This window comes from Merops nubicus, unplaced genomic scaffold, assembly GCF_000691845.1.
Source record: "Merops nubicus isolate BGI_N331 unplaced genomic scaffold, ASM69184v1 scaffold22206, whole genome shotgun sequence".
Taxonomy (NCBI): domain Eukaryota; kingdom Metazoa; phylum Chordata; class Aves; order Coraciiformes; family Meropidae; genus Merops; species Merops nubicus.
Window position 1 is genome coordinate 26,465 of NW_008613230.1, and position 23,433 is coordinate 49,897.

General features: G+C 38.5%; 1 protein-coding gene across 1 annotated transcript in view; it reads right to left on the reverse strand.

Annotated features, from left to right (window-relative positions):
- Nucleotides 1-774: 774 nt before the first annotated feature.
- PTPRK (protein tyrosine phosphatase, receptor type, K) overlaps nt 775-23,433 on the reverse strand; it is a gene marked incomplete at its 5' end in the record, with an annotated part of 73,489 nt that continues 50,830 nt past the window's right edge. The window contains 15 exons of the mRNA XM_008941847.1: nt 775-2,234; nt 4,754-4,889; nt 6,133-6,296; nt 8,243-8,368; nt 8,599-8,730; nt 11,744-11,917; nt 12,485-12,634; nt 14,498-14,633; nt 15,738-15,892; nt 16,664-16,780; nt 17,494-17,591; nt 19,396-19,432; nt 21,642-21,659; nt 21,854-21,930; nt 22,689-22,776. Of these exons, the coding sequence (XP_008940095.1) occupies nt 2,181-2,234; nt 4,754-4,889; nt 6,133-6,296; nt 8,243-8,368; nt 8,599-8,730; nt 11,744-11,917; nt 12,485-12,634; nt 14,498-14,633; nt 15,738-15,892; nt 16,664-16,780; nt 17,494-17,591; nt 19,396-19,432; nt 21,642-21,659; nt 21,854-21,930; nt 22,689-22,776 (1,662 nt within the window). The remainder of the gene's footprint in view (nt 2,235-4,753; nt 4,890-6,132; nt 6,297-8,242; nt 8,369-8,598; nt 8,731-11,743; nt 11,918-12,484; nt 12,635-14,497; nt 14,634-15,737; nt 15,893-16,663; nt 16,781-17,493; nt 17,592-19,395; nt 19,433-21,641; nt 21,660-21,853; nt 21,931-22,688; nt 22,777-23,433) is intronic.

Below are 23,433 nucleotides of genomic sequence, written 5' to 3' on the forward strand. Positions count from 1 at the left end.
TACTCATCTCATCTGTCAAAAATTAATCTAGACTTCTAGAGTAATTTCAACAGCCTTCATGGACAACAGAGGAAGGTTCATCCAGAGTCCAATTCGTTTACTCGCAGACACGTGTCCAACAGGCAGGATGCACCAGTCTGTGGAGATGGTGTGTTGCTTCCACAAAGTGGTGACCAGACAGCTACCTTGAGATGATACATCCGGCACTTTGACTGCCAAAGTTAGCTGAATATCATGGCCTCACAGAGAAAGCTGGGAATATTGGAATTCCGTTGCATGCATTTATAGTCCTCTTTCTGATGTGGCAATACAAAAAAGCAATTTTGAGTATTAAGAACGCAGACCCAGTGAACGTTTTCAAACCTGATTTGTTTATCTTGCTATTCCTAGGTAGGAACTAACAATAGGTGAAAAAATAAAAAGACTTTTTTTTAGGAAGAGGAGCTATGCAGTACAGATGGAGGCACTGAAAAAAAAAAAATCTGAAAAGCAGAATTTCTTTAAATATTTTTCTGCCAATTATAATGTTGGATGGATAATTCCATGTGTCTGAAGTAAAAGAAGAAACCCAGGGCAAAAAGATGACATGGAGTCTTCTCAAATATTACCTGAAATATTGAAGTGAACAATAACATAATTTCCTTTTGAGATTTTCCTTATCCAAATAAGGATTGTCTGGTCTGGTCTTGACCGGTCCTCTGGACAGAATAATTTCTTAACAAGGACAGTAGAGTGAGAGGGTATCAAAATAGGAAAAAATATAAAATAATCTTTAAATAAAAGTTTAATTCACTCTTACTTTACAGGTTATTTAAAAGCACCTTATCATTTCCCTGTCAGTTCTAAAAAAGATCAACAAGAGACTGGAATGATTTTAGCTGGTAAAATAAAGGAAAACTTGTGAACAAATGGATACAAGCTAAGCGAAAGCACAGTAATATTTTGTACACCACAACTATAATCAGAATCTGGCATTGGTTTATTCAAATTTTGCTTTCTTGGAAGCAAAGCTTACATGTTCGTAAACATCAAAATAAACATTGCTTAGTTTTACAATTTGCTAAACAAATACTGTCTTACCCTGAAGGGCATATGCAGAGCCATCTATTTGTGTGGCAGTTATCCTGTTGACCTGTGCTTCAATATTTTTTTAAACAATTGGTTCCCTTACGATTGTAATGGTGCTTAAAAATTTCTTCCAATATTGTGCAAGTCATAGGCCAGGCGATTTTGATGTGTGCCCTTCCTTACACAGTTTTTTGATCAGTAACTAATGCAACTGTGAAAAACTATACATATTCAGGAAAATGTTTTGATTTTGGTCCTGTAATTAAAGACCTTCTATAACTGAGTTGTTTACATGGATTTGAATCACAAGCATGTGCACAACAAAACCACTACCAATGTTTCTTGGTCTATGCATAAAAAGTATGTCTTCTACTTACACTAAAACATACAAAAAATAAACTACAAAAATTGTTTACACTTGATTTCAGCAAAAAAAGCTTTCTTCAAGAAAAATGATTCTTCTTTTTTCAGCCATCAAAAAAGGAATGCAAGTAAACAATAAATACATGTGCTTTCTCCATATAGACATATTTACACTTGAGTCTTTGGCTTATGTTTAAGTTTCTTTATAAAGATCTTTACGTGATCCAGCCATCATTGCACATTAAAACAAAATAAGCCAGGTTTCTTTTTTTTACTATATATAATATATATATGCAACACTTGAAACATATAAAGAATGAACCTTACTATCAATCTGCACTGCTATTGTACTTCAACAATGTATCAAAGGAAAAAAAAAAAGAAAAAAAATAATACCGTCTAGGGAATATTGATACATGCAACAGATGGTCTCTCTACTGTAATTGAGAGACGGCTGCATATACAAACACTGAGAAGTCCTAATTTGCGCAGATCTCTTCCGACTCTGGTTTTCATTAAATAGTATTTATGTGGCACTAAATGTCAATCCTGTATACAAGCATAGAAACAGATTGAGTTCTTTTATTAAGATACACAACTTCATAAGAAAAATACTTTGCATTTAAAATTTAAAATCCCTCCCACCCCACCCTCTTCCCCTAAAATCTTTCTTCACAGGATCAAGAACTGTTGTCACAACAGCATATTGAGATTCACGTGTTTGGTGAACTTTGTCACATCCATTCCGACTAAGAGGATTCCAAGTACTCCAGTGCAACATCATAGCAGAAACGATATTGCTCCTTTAAGGTGAAAAAAAAAAAAAAGTTAAATTAAGATTCTAAGGTACTAGCAGCAATATCTACAAACAAGAATAGTCTTTGCTAATAATTACTATGCAATTTTAACTTCAAGCCTGACATACTCAGACTTTCTTTTTTTTTCCTACTACACCAGCATATTACTGGCTCTGATATAAAAACTCACCCTAACCAATGAACTGGAAAAAAAAAACTTGACTGTGAAATGCAATGATTTGCTTCTCTGATTTTTTTTAGCTTCTTGCACTGCTTTATCAAACATGAAAAGTTCTCCTATCAGTCAAAGCATTCTTGCAGTGAAAGACTTGACTCTGATATACTATTTATACTTAAGTTAGCTGATACTGAGCAGTTAACCAGTGCCTGCTGCTCAGACAGCCAGAGAATGGCTAGGGAATACTGAGCTGTGTCACAAAGCTGCCCTGGGCCCACACCCCATTTGTACAGCCCTGTCGACACAACGTCCAAGAGATCAGGTGCACATTTAAAAGAGAAGCTAAAGTTCAGAATACCATCATGTTTGGTATCTCCCCTTAAAAAGGCTGCTGTTCAGAGCTGGTACTGGGGGAGAGGAAGGAGGAAGGTGAGAGGCGAGGGCAAGAAGAAGAAAAAACAAGGAAATTAATACAATCTCTGCTGTCTTTGTGAGCTAATGAAACGAATCTACTTTTGTGATTTATTTTTATTTGCAAAGGAAGCCAGCGTGATCCATTAGCAGGAAGTGGTGGGGATATCTTAAAGGCTTTGTTGCACTGCTCACTTCTGTTATCTGATCATGTTGCTTAATGTAGGGCACATGACAGTGTTATATACTGGTTTTCCTGGTTTGTTTTCTAGCTAACGACTCAACAGCTGCTGCTGCTCAAGAGTTCTGAATAAGAACCCAGACAACAGAAACACATAACCACAGACATTCAGTAACTCCAGATTAAAGCGACCACGGAATTCAGGACTATTTTGAGATGAAATATAAGTTTACAGACCATTTATCAGAAACACATACAATCTACCTTGGCCTCTCTTTACAGTGACACAAGTAATTTTCCATGTGATCTGACCTGTTTCCTTCACAGCAGTGAACCAAAATCTAGGCAGCAATTCAATATATTTTGTCTCAGACATCTATGGCGCAGCAAACTCCAAAGTATTTGCGGCAAAACCAGCAATACCTAGCCCATGCTTCACTGCTGCTATAGAATGCTCTCTTAACTTATTTACCATCTTCTTAATTTATGTGGTGGCAAGGGATGGAAGTAATGCACGATAATCAAGCAAATCATGTCATAGAACCTACTAGATACCAAGCAAACACTGACACCTGGGAAAAAGGGCAATATGGGAAGAGGCAGCTACAGCCATTTTGCTCAATATGCAAGTTCACAAGGTCAGAAGCAATTTTCACTATGCATAAACTGCAAAATGTTTTTAATTTCAATTGGCATCCCTGATTTTTATGCTGTAGGCAGCCATCTGGCTGAAAAGTGACACTGGCTGCTGGCAGTGTGAGAGTCAAATGGCAGAAACTCCCAAACACTGTCTAACCTGCTTTCACAGTTACCTACAGGAAGGAAAAAAATCCACGTGGGAGAATTTTTTTAAGGTCTTTCCACAATGTTTAGCTTTTGTGACTGAAGTGATGACATGGATGGATACGCACTCATACTGTACACATAAAGATTGACCTGAGGGGTGAAGGTTATTTTGATTTCTGGCAACGTACAAACTAATATTTAGTCTTGTGAGTTTGCTCACTCAGGCTCATATTTATATTAGTTTATTGATGATATTGTTTATTATTTAGGTTAATAGTTGGCCTTGACAATCCTAAGGGGCTTTCACAGCCTAAATGATTGTATGATTCTGTATATTCATTGCCAACATACTAGATCCAAGCCTTTCACTTTAAAGTTCTGAGGTATCATTTTGACTACAACAAATCTGAGTGTCAAACATTGCTATTATTCAGTACAGCTTCCAAAGCAGCAGTTGTTATTAAGAAGTAAAATATTCACAACTCCAGCTACTAATCTGGACTTTACAGCTTATTCCTATCAAGAAGAAATGCCTGGTCTTGTAAAATTTCAAGGCAGCTTATGTGAGCACAATACACTGCAACTTTGCTTCAAATAGACCACGTTATATTGGGAGATGAAAGTGCACTCTGTCCACTCAGAATGTTTTCTGGGAAAAGCATAGTACAGCTACAAGAAAAGTAGTGTAAATACTTAGCCTGGACTCCCATGATGCTAACTCATGTGTACTCTCAGGAAATTTCCACCACAGCATGTAACATTTTCCAACCTTTCACCAGGAATCAGACCAGTCTCTGCTCAGTCTACACTACAAGGGGAGCCCAAGACTCAAAACCCACATCCCCTTCTTCTTGTGGCCCAACACCGCTTTGCTGTTTTGTGGGCACAGTACTGAGAATGAAGCTCACACAACAAGTGAACCTCTGGCTCCCCAGTTGTTTACAACAACTCCAATGGGCTGGTGCTTACCGGAGTTTCTACCATGTTGGGCTTACTGTTCCGCAAAGTCTTCACGGCATGGAAAACGTCCACCACGTTCTGCCTTTTTACCATCTCAACCACAATGCCGATGGCACAGAACATCCCACTCCGGCCACCACCATTTCTGCATGCCAAGAAAAGAACTGGTTAAATGTCACTACTGAGTAGGGGAGCATCCAAAACACACTTCCGTTCTCTCACTGTTCAAGCATGAGTGATTCACGAGTCCGACAGTGAAACTAGGCTCTAGTAACCTCCTTGCAGCTCCAGTGAGTTTAGCATGAGAAATTTGTTGTTTCTGCCCTTCCTCTCCCTTGCTTTTGAATTTTAGCCTCACAGTCCACCATGCCACACAGCTATGCTATAGCTTAATTTACACAGGCATTAGAAATAAAAAACTAAGTTCAATAACAAGTACAACATTTTCCATTTAGTTCTGGAAAGACACTCACTTAAATTATCCTATTGTATGAGGATTATCTAGCCAGAGTAATGCCAAGGCATCACTGCTTCAATATCTTGTTGACCCTTGGGGATATTTCTGAACTATTTTAATCTTCATTTCAAAAAAAAAAAAAAGTTAGGTTCTTCTTAAGTTTAAATTAGCTAGAAGGTTGCATGGATAATGAGGAGGGGTGAGCAGAAAGGAGCCACCAATTCCAAACATTTAAACAGAAGCTGTTTTTAAAAGCAAGGAGGACTGTATAATTCAATTCCTAAGTTTCAAACTTCATATTTAAATAAGGTAGGAGAGAGCTTGGTAGGTAGGAGAGAGCTTGGTCATTCTCTGCTTAGAGAGAAAAAGATGCCACCTTTTTGAAACCCCCACGCCAGCTCTCATTTTAAATATCAGGCTCAGATAAGCAGCAGCAGTCATTTACCAACAACAGTTTTAGGGTCACGTACTGTATTATAGAACTTTTCTCAGACTTCAAATATTCATAGTTTTCAGTCTAAAACCCTTAAAATATCATAGGTCTTCTGGAAAAAATGCAACACGCAATATGCAAAAAAGACACAAAAGACCCATTTGGCACTCAGCATCAAATACTTCCTTACTGAAGCTGTACAGAAGAAATTGATCTGTACACATTTTGTATCTGGAAAACATGCTATTATGTACAGAAGGAGACAATAGACATCATGTCCAAAATACTCATTCCCATGGTACCTTGACTTGACACAGACAAGTCTGGAAGCTGATGAAAAGCCAACCTACAGTACCAGTGGCACTTTTTTTCAGTAAGAGAAACAAAGGCACGTGCAAAGGAATGTAGCTGTAAGAATACTGCTTGAGTTTAAAATAAGAACTTATTTATAAGCATTTATTTGAAGAGTATCTATTTGACATTCTCCCAGTTACTCACAGGCAATGGATGATGGTCCGACCCTCTCCTTCTTCACATTCCTCTTGCCATTTTTCAACCTGGAGAATTAACTTCAAAAAGGATCTCTTGGAAGCTGGTACATCTCTGTGAGAAGCCCATCCCAAATACTGGAATTGCTGCACCATCAGATAGCCCTCTTGTGGCTGAGGGAAATGAAAGAGCTTTAGGTCAATGCAGAACCTTCACATCTTGGTTTAGAAAACCAAAACATAAACCTAACGTGAAACATAAATACTTATATTATGCACAGATTCCAGCATGTATATATATTGCATGGTAGGGGTTCCACTAATTTGTATCACTTGAACTCCAGAAGACATCAAAAAAGGAAAAACAAGGGAACTACATTGAAAACAACATCACAGTTTATCAATTCATGGTTTATAAATCAATTCATGTAACCTATCCTGACTTCTTCTCAAAAGACAAATTTCCTAAGTCAAGGAAATGGTCAAGGATTTTTATCTTTAATATCAATAATCAATTAAAAAAACACTGTTAAATTCTTAGACCTACAGAATTGAAGAGACATACCTTTGGCTCCCATACATGAACTGACCCCATTATAAACAACAAGTAATACCGGTGCACAATTATCACTATTTTCCTTGAAGTCTTCCTTTTTTGCCAGACTATGATACTCGTGAGAGCCTTGCTGCCAATCTCTGAGCCTTCCATGTGCTAAATGCTACACAGGGAGAGCTTTGAATAGAATTAGAATGTCACAAGAAAGGCCTCAATAAAGAATAATAATCTATTTCTTGGAGTTGAAGAAGACAAAAATGAGTAGGGATGTGGATTTTAGAAAAGGAGGAACAGAGCAGAGAGATATTTAGAAGCAAGACATTAAGGCAAAAATTCATGTGAGATGATTAAAAAAAAAAAAGAAACATGAAAAGTGAAAAAAAAGAAATTAACTAAAAAAAAAGGAGGAAGTCTCAAAATACAACAAAAAAACTGTTATGGCGTAGTATTTCCTAGTGTGCCTACACCTTAGCTTCCTGTAGTTTCTACACAAGGTATGAAGAGCTGAGAATGTTCTTCCTAGCCCTGAATATAAGCAAGAAAAAAGAATGGATAAAATACTGGCCATACAAAAAAAAACGTACTCTGCACTTTGAAAAATGAAAATGTAACCAAAATTTAAAAAAAAAAAAAAAAAAAAATCATATACACGGTAATCAGTTTTCCTAACAGCTATTCTTCAACATTAATGACATTTAAATGTATACTTAAAGTAGCAGTTGGTGGCATGTAAATTCAGTATTGGATGAAAGGTACAAAGTAGTAATGGTAAGTAAAATAGGGATTGTTGGTTAACTGTACATATAACAGTGGCACAAGGATCTGTAACTCTTCATGTGTAAAGACATAACTGATTTATAGAGGTGAGAGCTAAAGGAGAAGATGCTGCAGGGGCAAACAGAGCTCGAGAAGATGCTGCAAGCGTGCAAAACACCACGGGACAGCAAACAGACAGGATGATTGCAAAGTGTAAAAGAGCTCACAAGAATGCAAGACTGGCACTACTACTGAAGTTGAGAATATGATGAGAAATGTAGGTTGAGGCATGAGGGTGAAGAAGCCTTCAGAGGCAAAGGAGCTTTCAGAGTTTTTTTTCACATCCTGCTTTGCAGGATGCCACAATCCTCCTTGCATGTTGTGGTTCTCACATCTTACACTGAGAAGGTGCTGGCTGCATAACCAGCCTCAGTGCTCCTGTTCCTGATTCACCACAGAAGACACCTTACAGAAGTTACGAATTAAATACCTGTCACTACATGTTCATTACAGGGTTATTTCTTTCACTGTACATAGAACAAACAGAATAGAAAACGATACAAACAAACTTCTCGTGTATCTTCTACTCAGGCAGAACATAACAACAGTCATCCACTGTACTTCTCTCTCTGCTTTATGTGTAGCTATAGAAAGATATTAGAAATCAGTATTAGATAGTGATGCTTGACTGAATCCTTTCTGGGTGACATCTTAATAACATTACTACTCAAAATCAAAAACCACAAGAGCTTAGAGAGCATTAAGAATGACATATTTTTCCGTTACATCATTGTACAAAAATGCTTACTCTTGTTAGATTGCATATCCTGAAAATGCGGTTGATGACGTCGCAGTCCATCGAACACGACATGCATTCCACTTGGATGGGACCGTACCTCAGAATCCCTTCCTCAGGCCAGTACTGCGGGCAGCCCTGCACCAGAGCACACCAGACACGACTAAATGGTAAGTTACAACTTGAATGTTGCCTTATTCCACTGCAGACATCTCACCTAACGCTTCCTGAGCAACTAGTGTCAATTAGTTGCTGTAAAGCAGAGAGTAACTGTGAAGTCATGGCCCTGCTCTGCATTTTGTTTATGTAGTGGATCAAAGTGATTAAAGCATGTGACAGTACATGGAAAACTCGAGCCCCAGACTAACCTGTGCCAAGTCGACTTCATTTAACATCACAAGGGAAGTACAGCCGTAGTCATACACTAATCTCCAGAAATCTTTCACAGTGTTGGGTAAAGGATGCTGTGTGACAATAAAAGCTGCTGGCTGCCTGTAGCTCTGTGAAGGCAAATGATTTTATTAGCACTGGTAGAGGAAGTTCTTAGTGACTTCCACTTCAACACTGCAACAGAAAAAAACATAAATAGAACAGAGGCGCGACATCAATGACACCAGATTTCACCAGAGCTGATGTTAAAAATACATTACCAACTCCAGTAAGAACAAAGAGGTTACTATGCTCAGGTCTGACTTTTACTTTGTTACATGCCAAGCCCTGTTTCGCTTCAGATATGCATGGGGCACTGAAGATGCTCTTCAGGGCTCTGCTGAGCTGAGGCTTGGGCGAATGGGCTCCAGGCTCTTTGTCCAGGAGACTGAGCTGGAAACCTGAGTTGCAGAGAGTGGTGCAGAGTCTCAGAAGGTCACCCTTTCCACAAGCAGTTTACACAGGAGCTCTGTGACTGAACTGGGGACTAAGTTCAATCCCGAATTCTGTTTTAGTGTCACAGTCACTGGGTCACCCCCAGAATTGACCTTCAGGATTACTGGGTCCTGCTTCCAGGAGAAAGCAGAAGTTAAACAGCAAAATACTATTTCCTGTCATGACAATAGATTCCATTTTCTGTATGCTGCATTATACACACCTGCAAATAGGAATTTCCAGCCTTATAATAAGTTAGTTGAAATATAACTAATAGCAGATGGGCTAATTCCCTGCAGCACATGTATTATGAGCAGCAAGCAGAAGAGGAGAGATCAGGAGTTTTTTTCAGACTATTCATAAAAAAGAGTTTTGCAGTGAAAGAATACAGATACGAACTGGCAGGGAAGCACCAACAGGTTAATTTGAGAAACAGTGAGATAGTGAATATTCTTGTAGGTGGACGGGATTGTAAATCACCCGTTTGAATATGAAGTGCTGAGACTGCTGAATGCAACACCGAGGTCCCTGTGTTCAGCACCCATGCTGGTACCAACAGCAATGTGGCTGTTTTTTCACTGAAATAAGTAAAGTAAATTTACCTAGAAGAATGACCTGGTAGGGCAGCTAAACCACTGTATGTAGTATGTAGTATGGAAGCTTGCTTGTTTGAAGGTTAATATGAGGGACCTTCACGTGCAATATATTAACATACAAAGAGCACAGTGTGAGGCCCAGAAGGAAAAAATACAACTCTTTTCACCCTTCTACTTGCTGTAAATTGTTAAGATGATAAATTAATGTCTTTAGCATTGATACTTATTTGACAAAAGAATAAGGAGGAGGCTCACAATTTTTTTTATCTCTGTTTGCTATCTTTTTCTAATGCAGGAAGCCTATTGGGGTAGTAGCAGCTTGTGTCCTAGTTATTAGATCTGCCCAGGGAGCAAAAGAGGAACAACTAATATTGATTCTTCCTTTGTATTTTTAAGAAATAAAACATGTAAAAGCCAATGTTTTTCTAATCCTCCTTCCCCTTAATTTTTGGTCCTTCTTGAGATAAGAGAACGTACTGAGCCTGAGATGATCATGTTTTCAGAAAGAACAGGCAGGAGATCTGCTGTCACACTGGAAAGCAGACACATTCTTGTGGGAACACAGGGACAAATACATTGTGGAAAGGGAGAAGTTTCCACTTCCTTTCTGTTATTGAAAATCTCCTTTTCTTGCCCAGCAGTGGGGTTTACCTCTCTGAATAAATCAGTCTTAAAAAAAATAAAGAAAAGAAAGGGCAAAGAAAAGCTCTTATTACCCAAAGTTTGAATCCTGTACTCATAGACTTGTTATATGCTTTCATTGTAATATATTACTTTTTTTTTTTTTCTGCTGCTTTTTTTCCTTTTATTACTACCATTTCTGTCTTTCCTTACTTGCCTCCAATTGCTTATCCACTAATACACTGCTTGGTTCCTGTCCCTACCTGCCACACACTGTTACAGACTCAGAGTCCTCCTGACATCCAGCTGTTCAGCCTGAGTTGTCTTCCCTTCTCCCCAGCCCACACTCCTCTATGCAGCTGTGTTGGTTGGTCCATACCACATCAATTTTATCAAGGTGCCAAATGTAATTTCAACTGTAATTCTAAACAATTCTGGTTGCTACCAAAATTCTGCTCACTGCTCTAATTCCTTCATTCAGCCCCGGAGACTCCCTAATAGATTGGTCTCACACATGTTACTCCTCTATTTTTCTGGCACAATAGCTAACTGTGAGATTAGGGACTGCATTTTGTTAGCAGTTCAAACGTTTCCTGCACTAGCTCAGGCAGAACTCCAGTGTGAATACATCATTCAGTGCTGATGCTTTCTGTTGCTACTGCCATTTTATTCCAGCATCTCTTCTTGACCCTGCAGTTTCTGACAGCGCTTTATTTTTGAGGAAGGGGAGATGCTCCTGGAAATAAGGCCACTTATTTACTTTACTGTAAAGGTGGCTTTAAGGGCCTAACTTTGGAAATGCTAATGGCAGGCACAGGGAGATATCTGACAGCACATGTGATGAACTGCTTTATTGATCAGACACCTACACAGGTTCACCTTCATTTTTCCCATTAATTCACCTTTTCCCCTGACAATAGTTCTGTCACTCAAGCTTCCACTTTAAAGAGCTGCAACTCAAAATATGAACAATAAAACCCCCAACCTTATCCCCAAACATGTTAAGAAAAGATTTCCATTCTTCCCCTGTCTCTTCTGCCTCAACATATATAGCCTTTTTTATAAAATAGTGATAGTAACCTCATGCTCAGGTAGGTAGCATTTACATCCTGACAAACAGATCGTGACGAGATCTGAGATTTGGAGGGCTGGAGACAAAAGCTTTATATAATGCTGTTGAAGAGGGGGGAGATTTCCAGTGGGTCCCTCACGGATGCAAAAGACTAAAGACAAGAAATCTTCTGAACAATAAACACAAGCTAGTGGTGTTTCTTATCACTTCCCCCTCAGCCCACTCCCCTTCTTCATTAGGCCTGTTTTACCGTGTGCTACAGTAAGAAAGAATTACCCTTTCTCAAAACAGCAAGTGCTCTCTCTCATATTACACAGCTTTTCATGGCACAGTACGCAGACAAAGAAGATAGTCTCTTACGTCCATAAGAGCAGCATTGATGTAGTTGCTGCTCTCCCCATCAATAGTAATTAAGAAAGGCAGACATCTGTCAGGTGGCAGCATATCCATGAAGCGGTTCTTGTCATGGTTCCTTGGCAAACAGGCTATGCTGCAGTCCTCCGCTTGCAGGCGTGGGGTCACAGAATTCAGGGTCTAAGGGAGAGAGGGTGCTCGCTTTAGCACACTGAACCAACACACAGTGGACTCGAGATTTCTCAAGTTTTAATTTAAACTGTTGCAATATGGGAACATGTGAGGCATTGGCGAGAAGACATTAGCAAATAAGAGCTCCTAGCCATTTGATGGATGTGCTGGGGCTTTTCAGGGGGGGTGAAGCTGCAGGTGAAAAAGGCACTCTGTGTACCACTGAACAGATTCCACATGACACCATTCTCTCCGGTAGGAATAAAACAAGGAGGATCCTTCGGAGCCCTAAAGAGCTATGTCTTAGCCATGGGAACGCAAGCCAAAGCTCTCTGTGGTTCCTAGTCAGTGCTTTTTATTCCAGATGGATATTTACTGCAGTTTTATTCAAAGAAGGATATTCCATATTTAAAACAACTTTGCAAAGCACATAAACATGGGGGTTTATTTTGTGGACTAAAAGGAAGGGACCAAATGCAATAAACATGATATGAAAATCATTTCTCTTAAAATAAATCAAATGTATCTAGAGGCAAAAAAATTGTCACATCAAAAGTTAGTGGGAACTGTGAATACCTGAAACTCATCTTTGAGATGTGAAGAGTTTGTCTGAGAGTCTATTCTAATCATATCAAAATAAGCAGCTTTGAATTCGCAGACAGGAATAGCAGTTTCTCCACACAGGCAAGCTTCTAGAATGGCATCATGAATAAAGATGTACTGCTCCTACCAAATTAAGCAAAGAAACCAAAATTATAGCTATTTAAAAACAACAGATCTTTCCTTCTTTTAGGATAAACAGATCTCCTGCACACTGTAAAATTTATTCAAGGTAGTGCCCATCAGTCCATTACATAAAGCTTTAGTACAAATGCAATCTTGTCCTAACTGGGATGCAGTTGACAAGGATGTTTTCTTCAGAACCAATTTAAATTCAGTAAAACGTAGCAGAACAGGCATAACAATTTATTTAACAGAAGGTTTTCAGGTTTTTTTTGTGGTGTTTTTGGGTTTCTGCATATATGGCAGTGACTTGTTTGCTTTACTAATTTAATTTAAAAATAAAAATAGCTTTCAGTCTTACAATACTAGCAGAAAGCATAAATTACTTCAAGCATGGGTAGCGTGGTTATTTGGCAGGCTGCATTCTCCCTATGTGTGTGCAAGGCAGTACACCAATTGTCTGATAGCTGGCTCTAGGCCTGCAATAAATTCAAGTGTGTCCTAACAGGAACAGCATTTCTTTCTGTTTTGGTCTTTTTTTTTTTTCCTGACTGCCTTGAGATTTCAAGTCCTAGACAACTGCATTACTATTTCAATCAAGCCTCATGTGAACTTTTACACAATGAGAGAATTTTTATACCCTGAGAGTAATAGACATAAGTCATGGCTATACAGCGAAGTGTAAGAACAGTGCCAGCCTCACTTAGCTATTGGGGATACCAGTGAGGTTATTAGCAGCACAAACTTTAACGTGTGCCTGTAACAAGAGCTCATGTCCTTCTGGCTTTACGACCTGTGCTGCCTTACCCACATAGCTATTGCCATCACTGTTGTCTAGTTGACCATCACAAGAACTTGCAATTACAGCTCTTTTTTTCTGTGTAAGTATGAATGTCTGAGAGAAGATGGGAGGTAGGAGGCAAAAAGGAGAGAAAAAGAGGAATAGCAGCAGGAGTGTTAATTCACATGCAGGAGCAGATTAAACTGGGACGATTGAAGCATCTGAAGTCACACTGACACACTCTACCCTATGCCATTCCCAAAGGTTAATGGCCTGTAGCAAGGGTACAGTTGATTGGAAACATTTCTTTGTTTAACAGGTTGCAGCATGGAATAAAAACTGCACCAGATTATACTGATATGCCTAGCTGCCAACTGCAGAGATCTGCACATGGCCATAGGTGAAACAGCTTCTCAAGGAGTTGTCCACATTGAAGACAGGAGAGAGAAGTGGCAAACTACTTCAGGTAACCCATCATTATAAATCAATAACCTGTGTTCCTGTGGAAGCTAAGTGATACTCTGGTGGCAGAATGGGAGCTGCTATAACTTCATTACTAAGGGAATGCTTTTTTTCTGTGGAGTTGCTGAAGAAAGACAAAAAGGGTGGAAAAGGAAAAAGGCTTGGAAATTAGGTTAATAAAGCAAACAAAACCAGAGATGAAAAGGGAGAGTGAAATGGAGATAAAGTTCCATAGGTAAGTGGATTTATTAATAAAGTGACTGGAGAAAAGTTTAAAACCAGTGGCAACCTGCTGAAATTCCAAGTTTGGGTTCCGGGACTTGCTGATACCAGCACTGGGAAGAGATATGCCAGAGAGGCCTACTGTAGGGCCTTCCCTAAGAAATTCTCCTTGCTTTAATTTTGTTAGCAAGTTAAGCAGGCACTTGTCTGTGTGAGGTCTGAAAGAGCTGGCACGTTTGCTGCACCATCCTGGCTCTGGGTGCTGTTTGCACTGAGCAATCCTACACAGTGAAGATAACCCCCCCAAGAAGGCCACTGCCTGCTCTTCTCAGAGTAACAGTGAAATTTTGACCTAGCAGGTTTCAGAAAGCATCAGTTGCCTTGACGGTAAAGCGCCGTACCTCTGTCTGTACCATGTTGATGCGACGGGACCGTAAGGCTTTGACACAGTTGTAGATATCCACAACACCTTCTCTTTCTGCCATATCTAACATGATGTCAATCACAATATAACAACCTGTCCGTCCAGCACCAGCACTAAAAAGAATCAGTAAATACAGTTAGGAATAGCCACTTGAAAACACCTACAAACTTTATAAACCCATTGCTGAGCACATTTTCATAAAGTCACTCAGTTCTTTCACCACAAGCACCACCTAATTTTTATCTTCTCTCCTTCTCTTCATAATGTCCTTTAAATGTTTTAGTTGCTCCAAACAACCTTTTCTTATCAGATTTGATCCACAAAAGTACAGAGGGAAAAAAAAAAAAGAGTAGTTTCCTCCTTTTATCATCCAGGCCAATACTTAAAATAAAAAAGTTAGTTAAACTGAAATGTGGAGGATGATTAACCTCATGCTTTTCCAAATATGACAGATCTTGGTTTTATTTAATAAGTCTAAGGATGATTTTTTCATAATGCATTACAAGAAGAAACTCAAGTTGTATGTTTTACCAGCCAAGCTCTAAGCTGCTTAGCAAGCACATTCAACAGTATCCAGAAGAATATCTCTTGATTTATTTTAATTTTATATAAAGCTATGGACAGTTTTTGCACAGTGAATTCTAAAAATCTGCAAAGGCTGAGTACCTTTATCTACAGAATATAATTAGAAATTCGACAGTGCTGAAAGAAAATTCTATTTGTCAGAGGACTGTGTCCTAACAACACAAAACTTGCAAAACTTGCACAGGAGAAACGACCTTCTGTATTTGTTGACATTAACTTCTTTCCAGCTTCCTTGATCTACTTGTTTACTTTGATTTAAATTAATCATCTGTTCAGACATTATATGCAACACCAAGCTACCAAAGCACCTCTATCTACACTTATGCTGTCACAAAATTGTCGTGGAATACCTAAAATGATAGCCCAAAGTATCTTATGATTCATCTGGTGCAGCTTTTGCAGGAAAACTAAAATCTGGCTACTATTCTATTTAGGAAAAGCATACTAGAATCTAGTTATTTCCAAACATTGCTGTAGACAGCCAAATCCTACTGCACTGTGAATAAGGCAATTCAAAAAGGGAACAACAAAAACAAAACACTTCAAAACGATGGATGCTTCACAAGAGACTACTGTTAAATAATCACAGACATAGTCATAGGAAAAAATCAATCTACCTCTTCTATACACACCTGCAATGGACAACAATAGGCCCTGCACTAGGAGGGTTAGATAATTTGACTCTCCGAATAAAGGAAAGCAGGCCAGTGGCATTGTAAGGAACTCCATGATCTGGCCAGCCAGTGAAATGAAACTGTTTTACTTCACGGATTTCATTGTAGCCCCTCTGTAAAAGGCAAAGGGAAAAAAAAAAACAACAACAAAGGTTATGAAATTCAAAGTATTTCATAGATTAGATATTCTCTGACTCAAATAATGATAACACACACAGATAGAATCTACATGCAGTTTTCATCGTTTCACTGATTATTTAAAGCAAAGAACGTATAAAGCTTAAGGATGTCGGGTTTTTTGTTTCATTGTGAAGTTTGTAGTTTTTACTTTTTCCATTAAGTATGCTAGTTTTGCCTCTTGACCTTTTTTTTTGCTAAATAGACTTAGATACCATTTGCATAGGTTTTCAGATGTTTTGCTCATTAAGACAGTGGCCTGCTACATTTACAGGCAAGCATAATGCTTTACCAGGAGACCACAACTGTACGGCATACATTGCACCGAGAGAGTTTGTTCTTTGATTAAAGAGAGATTGACTCACTGGCATTCAGGGCAGAGTGAATGGAGATGAATGACAGGCATGACTCATAACCTGGTACTTGAACTCAGCTCAGAAGTGTGGCTACAGAGAAATGACTGTCAGAGAGGGGAGGGTAGCAGTCAACATTTCTGGGGAAATTTGAAATCCCACAGTGAGGCGTGTGTTTGGGGAGTGCTGATGCAATGCACACTCCCACGGCGAGGTAAGGCTGCCTACACCGTGGAGCTGCTAATCAGATGGAAGGATTTGGTACTGTACAGTAACACACACAAGCACAGCCTCCTCCATACTGCTTGCTACCAAGGAACAGTATTTTGCTGAGCCCTGTCAACATGCGCTCACCCTTCCCAGAGTGAAGGTCCTGACGACGTACTCCGCAAGCGGCTCCATCTCTACACAGGTCACTTTGAAGTCCCCGTAAACTTCTGTGTCATCAGGCCAGTACTTGTAACACTTGACCTAAATACAAAGTTGGATTGCATTTTACACGAAAGGAAAATTAAAGCTTGAGGATATGTTACTGCATATACTGCATTAAATCACATTTATTTCCAAAATGACCATGCACTTACGTGGCTTGTCATGCATGGCTAATGGCTGCTCTGTCAGGTTAAGCACTAAGCTACAAGGAGTTTCCACTGCTTTACACAGCTGTACTTAGACGCCAAATTCCTTTCTAAATGAACATCTTTTTTTTTTTTTTAGTGCTGAGCTATGGGATATATTTCCACTTATGTTAAACTGGGATGCATTTCATATTAGTAATCAAACTCTTGCAAGTAATCCCAGATACTTCATACTACTCCCTGAGGGATGTGTTACTGCTAAACTGCAAATAATTTCCTGATTTCTAGCCACTGACACATTCGCTTACTAGTCTGCTTACTATGTTCATTTGAGTGACAATATACAAATCTCTTTTCCTAAAACATTAATTTTGGATTCAGACAATTTTTCCTTACTCATGAAGGCAACATATCATCAGTCCTCTTCAGAAGTTAGCTTTGGTTTTACTCAATACTGTAACTGCAACAATGTCTGGACTCTTCCCCTTTCCCTCCTCTCAGGGTTGTCCTTCACAAGACTCTCCTACATTCTGCTGACAGCATGTCTTGTCAGCTGACTTCTCTTCGGGCTTGTAGCATTAGAAGAAAAACTGAACAGAAACTTACCCTTCCAACTTCCACTAAATTTGTGACCATCACAACGCAAGCTGATTGCTCCTGCCATATCATTCTCCAGAAGTCATATACAGTCTCATGAACTGGACCTGTAAGAAAAAATTCCAGGCAATACTCTTAAAAAAAACAAAACAAAACAAAAAAAACCAACCAAAATAATAGTCAAAGCAAATGCTAAAAATAAAATCCAGTGCTCTTCAGAGCTGACACACATGAACACACTTGCTCAAAGATGAAAGCTTTGCAAAACCACATCATCATACCATTACACCAGTTTCCAGACTGCATTGTTATTTCTAACCCATGCTGAACCTTCTCAGTTTAACTGAATTACCACTTGAAAGAAACTAATAGCAGGTGTTTCACATAGTGAAATGGCAGAAGTTTCTTGAAAACTACAAGGACACAGCAGTGTGTGACTACATCTATAGCTGTATTTCTAGATTTCAGAATCACAGAATCTGTTTGTTTTACTTTTGTTAAATGTGTAGTATGTTGAGTGTGAGTTTCTTCAGATGTTCACGAGGAGATGTCCACACTGGAGTGAAGGATCAGTCAGGGGGACAGGTGGTACAGATCCTGTGCACTCCCCACCTAGCTGCTGGTAAAGTGTGCAAGCACAGAAGGCACTGAGCCATAAGCTTCCCACCGAAGTTTCCAATTTAAACTAACTTAACCACTTTTCTGTGAAGCAAATGATGAAGAAGCACTTGTCTTTTGTCTCCTGCTCTGCTGCAGAGACAAGACACGCTCAGCTGAGTGACAGAGGCTTTTACCTGGTTACAATCATCTCAAGAAACAGCTCCCTGATCACAGTCCAGCAGTATTATAAATACTGCTGAATATAACACACATCTGAAGTCTCAGCCATATTCCTTTGTATGCCAGATTTAAGGCTGCATACTAAAGCAGCAATAATTTTTTTTGTGTCCTTTATACACTACTATGCTCAATGATTTACATAGTAAAACAAATAAAACAGAAATGTAGACTTTAGTGCCATAGAGAGACCTGTTTAGATGGCACCCAAAAATAAAAAAAAAAAAAATGTGGTCAGAAATTTGAGCATCCTGCTTAAAACCAAGCCTTTAGTTTGCCTTTCCTGTGTGCAGCTACAGCCAACCTAAGGCACAAATAACAAGGTATTTCCAGCCAGCTACCTGATTATACTCACAGATCAAATAATGACACATCTAAATCTAATTATTTTTATTTTAATTCATAGCCTCTGATATTTCAGTTTAATGTTATATTAATCTGTTTGGTGTTCCTCATTGTGAGGTGTTTTATCAGAAATACAAAATGAATAGTTTCCACAGAAATTCAATTTTTCCCTCTAACTCCTCTTTTTATTAGCAGGTTGTTATATGATAAAGATTTCCCTCACTTTTTCCTACAAAGAGGCTTTGTCCTTCTTTAGCCTTACTTCACCCAGATTTTCTGAGATAGTGCTTAATTTATCATTGCTATCTTCACTGTGTGCATTCTGGACTAAATCCTAGACAGTAAAATAATACATTGGAAATGTGATTTCCAGTAAAATAATACATGAGGAAAGAAAAATGCCTGAGGCAGGTTAAAACTCTTCTCTGTCCACATGTCTCTTTTCTCTACTCATCTTCATAATTGCAAATCATAGTAGTGGCTTCTGACTTTATCAGCTGAATTTATCACTAAAAGAGTTGCTCAATAGCTAATTAACATGACAAATTAGTGCAATTTTTGCATTTATTCACATTCCACCTGAATATGCTATGTTAATTTACTCTAACACAAAGACGACAACTCACAGAATTGGCTATGTTTATTTTCATCTACTTCCATTTTACCAAAACACTGTCGGACACCACAGAGAACAATTGTTCAGTTTGATTAATGCTGGTAGATTCTTACCTTGGGTTGCAATGTAGTGACTTGGTCTCTGATATCCCTAAAACAGCAATTTAAATTGGTTTGAGTATCATATTACTAACAAAGAGGGGAAAACAAAAGCATAAGGGTACTACAGAATTCTTATCTCTAGACAACGTTTTCAGAACAAACCAATATTTAAGAACAGCGTGAAGCTCAAAACCTAAAAAAACTGGTTAATACTGAAAACGTCTGAAAGACAACAGACAAATGGGAATAAGAACATCTGACTTGAACAGACATTGTAGTGTACTGGGAAGGAGTAATCTAGATGGGTCCCTTGGGCCTAAAAATTAGTCCTCTATTGACATCATAACCCCAGCCAAATACATAGGTGCATTTATTTAAAATTTAGTAAAAATTCTCCATGCCACTAGATTATCTCAATAGTTGATCTGTGTTCCCAACTTATCCAGTGTGAAAAAATACACACCTTTTGTGTTCTTCTAAATAGGGAATTATTTTAAGGCTCAAAGAGTTTTACACCTGAGCCATAACTAATGGGGAGAGAGCTGGCCACTGTGGTGTGTGCACACAATCAAGGTCCTGCTGCAGTGGAATCTTCTGCAAAATATTTTGTGCTATTCCACAAAGTGTGCATCAGTTATACTGTACATGATACATGCAAGTATATACATATACATATATAGATAGACAGATAACCCTACATGACTAAGGCTTTCCAGTTACCTGGGTGCATGCCAGTGCTAGTGGTCCTGGACAGCATTAATTGTCTGAGCACAAACTACAAGACAAGGAGCTGCAGCTCTTGAGGAAATCGTTCAGAATATACTTTGACCAGCAACACTGGCTACAAAGGAGGAAACTTTAGTACTGCTGGTAGTATATATCCTTTTCCACAGACTGCTTCATTATCCCATCTAGAGCGAAATGAAAGCACCTTCCTCTAGGGGTTATGAAAAACTTCTTAGTAACTTACTCTTGGCTTTACAAGGGACCAAGATGGCATGAAATGACTAAAAAAAAAAATATCCTGGAGTCCTTGATATCAAGCTCCAACTTCACATTAGGAAAGTGGAACCTGTGCTACACTGTTCTACACTCAGTAATGCCTTCCAGAAGGTAAAAGTATCACTTCAAAATTGCAAAGTGCCAGCTTTAACTTGTTTTTTTCCTGTCTGATTATAATGAGATTCAATTTACTCCTAAACAAGAGAAACAACATCCTCCATGAAGTGGAATTATTGCAAATCTGAGAGAGTTTTCTTGTTTAAGGCCCCAGGCGAAATATCACAGGCCTAACACTTCACAGAGATTGCCATGTTAAAACACAAAAAAAACCCTAAACCCTGGAGCTAAATCTTTATATCCTGAAAAGTCAAGAGGGTCTTAAATAATTTATCAACTCACAGTGGACAGAAGAAATAAGTAAGGTACCATTATAAAGGAAAGTATCCAAAGCCATGTATTTTAAAAGCACTTGTACTAGGTATTTAAATATGTTTCAAATTACTCCGGAATTACTTTTAATACAACTTCTTTATTCCTGGGGCATTCATTAGACAAAAGTTCTTTTTTATTAATCAAAACACCTGGCAGAATTGTTCAAACTTCCCGCTTGAGAGTTTTTTTAAAATTTAATTTATATTTTCTTCAAAGTATGGAATTGCAAACTTTAGAGGTTTTCTGCAGAAGTGAGGAAATTTCTACTACATTAAAATATATATGTATATGTATATACTTCGTAGCACCTAAAGCATCACCTTAAGATAAATGTCAGCTAAATATTGTTTGTCTAAATTGTTGTTAAAAACAAACAAACAAACAAACCTCCACAATTGGCCATTGACCCTCCCTTTTTGCCAAACATATATCACAACTGCTTCACAGGTACATTTTCAGACAACTACAGTACAGCATACTATCCAGCTTCTCACATACAAAAGGGAAGGGGAAAAGAAAAGCTAGTGGCCAAAATCATAATTTAAGAAAGTGAACAGCAAATTCTCTTTAAGACACAGGTTCACCTGAGTTATCTAACAATATCTAATAATATTCAGAGCTATGTTAAAAGTCTAAATTATCTTTCCAAACAGTTACAAAAGATATTCACACAAAAGGAAATTTTTAAAGGAACAGATGAGATAAATTAGATGAGGCATGCATAGTTATCAACTGATAAAAATAGAAGAGGAAAGTAATTAATAACAATATCTATATTAAATATTTACAATAGGATGCCATTATTCACATATAGTGGTACTTACATCCCTGTACAGCCAAATCTACATCCCAAACCAAAGTCAGATGTGAAAGAAAGCACAACAATGTCAGTGAGTACTAGGACGCAGAACAAGGAAAGTGTACATTTTGTTCTTAATAAAAGAAAGCTTTCAATAAATTTTTAGGCATAACATGCAATAGTTTCACATAGAGAAGCTGGGAAGTTGAGAGGGAGAAAGCTGTGCAATCCACTCACATCTATGTAGTTGGCATTAATGTAATCTGAAGATGGATCATCTTCAACAGGTTGCAAAATCACCCTGGAGTGGTCATCTGTAAAAACCAAGTGGTTACGGTGCCTTTTTGAAGTGTGATTTTTAAGGAAGATATTATGGTAAATCACAATTTATAACTCTTAAATAAGTGTTTACACAGAACTGTGAAGAACCGTTTCATCTGAGGTCTCCAATTACTTCAAAAACATTGACTAAACATCATTAAGTGTAGCTGAAAGGTATCACACTGTTACTCGTGGTTAAAACGACACAAAGAAACCAGGTTACTTGCTCTAAGTCCCTTTCAACATCAGCTCCACTGATGGTAATCTAGAAAACTGAAAAACCTGTTTCCTTACTTCCGACTCCAGCCTGCCTGAATTCATATAGAGACATTTAAAAAACAGGAAGTAACAACATAGAGATTAACAATATACTTGGATTCAATGAAGTGGTAACTCTACCCATTCAGGAGCTTCTCCGTAGCTTCATTCCTGTGTGTTCAATTGCATTTACAAAACAATAACAAATGTGAATAAACAGAATTAACATCCAAACGAATGCTACCTTGTTGCTGTTATATGCTTACCAGAGCTTGCACAACAGAGATGCAAATGAGAAATTCAGCCTGAGTTATAAAAGGAAGAAAGTTGAACTGTGAAGGACAAAAAAAACCCACCAATGCTGGAAAAGGCATTGTCTTCTTTCTCCACTTGGGGTATTAAGCAGCCTCATCACTGGAGACTTGTAAAGAAAGAGAGGACATGGCACGAGTAACACACGACTATCACTCAAACCAATCATGCCAATACTCACATGCTATAATGTTTCCATAGCGGTTCTTTGTTCTGTTTTGATCCTTCTTAGCGACATCCCAAGAAGCTGACTGCCCCTCAAAGAAACTCTATAAATAAAAATGTTCCGAAAGAAAACATTCTGACCATTAATTTATCTCAAAACCCCCTCAGTTTCAAAGAGCTGCCCTGCCATAAAGTAAGCTCAGCTTTCCTTGCCCGCTCTGGTCACCCAGGCAGTACCACGGTACAGGAATATATCTAGAGATGGGAGGCTCTCTCTCTCTCTGACTGTTACAGGTCAATGGGCAAGCCATTGAAGGACTCCAGAGGGATTTCAAATCCTGGAAATGCTGGAAGGCTAAACTTGCTCACACCTCCTTGTGATGGAGGAACAACAGTAAGCTCAGAAAGAACAGGGAGACTGATCACTCATCTTACAAGACACCATAATATATAGCCTGTTCACTACAGCATTACACTGTTTTCCTCATATTGCTTAGTAACACAACTTTTCTTCCTACATAGCCATCAGGAAGCCTCCTCTGCCAGTGTTCATTGTTCACGTTGTTTTTCCTCATAACCCTCCCTCTAGCCAGTAGCAAAATTATTCTACATTTTTGAACTCTTAAGAGTTTGATCTCTCAGTAGTGATAGAAGCGGCTTTTATTCCTCCTTGGCTTTTTCTTCATTGCCCGTAGGTATTTTACAGCTGTTGCAGGTCTATGCTATTCTTTCCTTCCAGATGTTCTCTCATCCTGATCTGG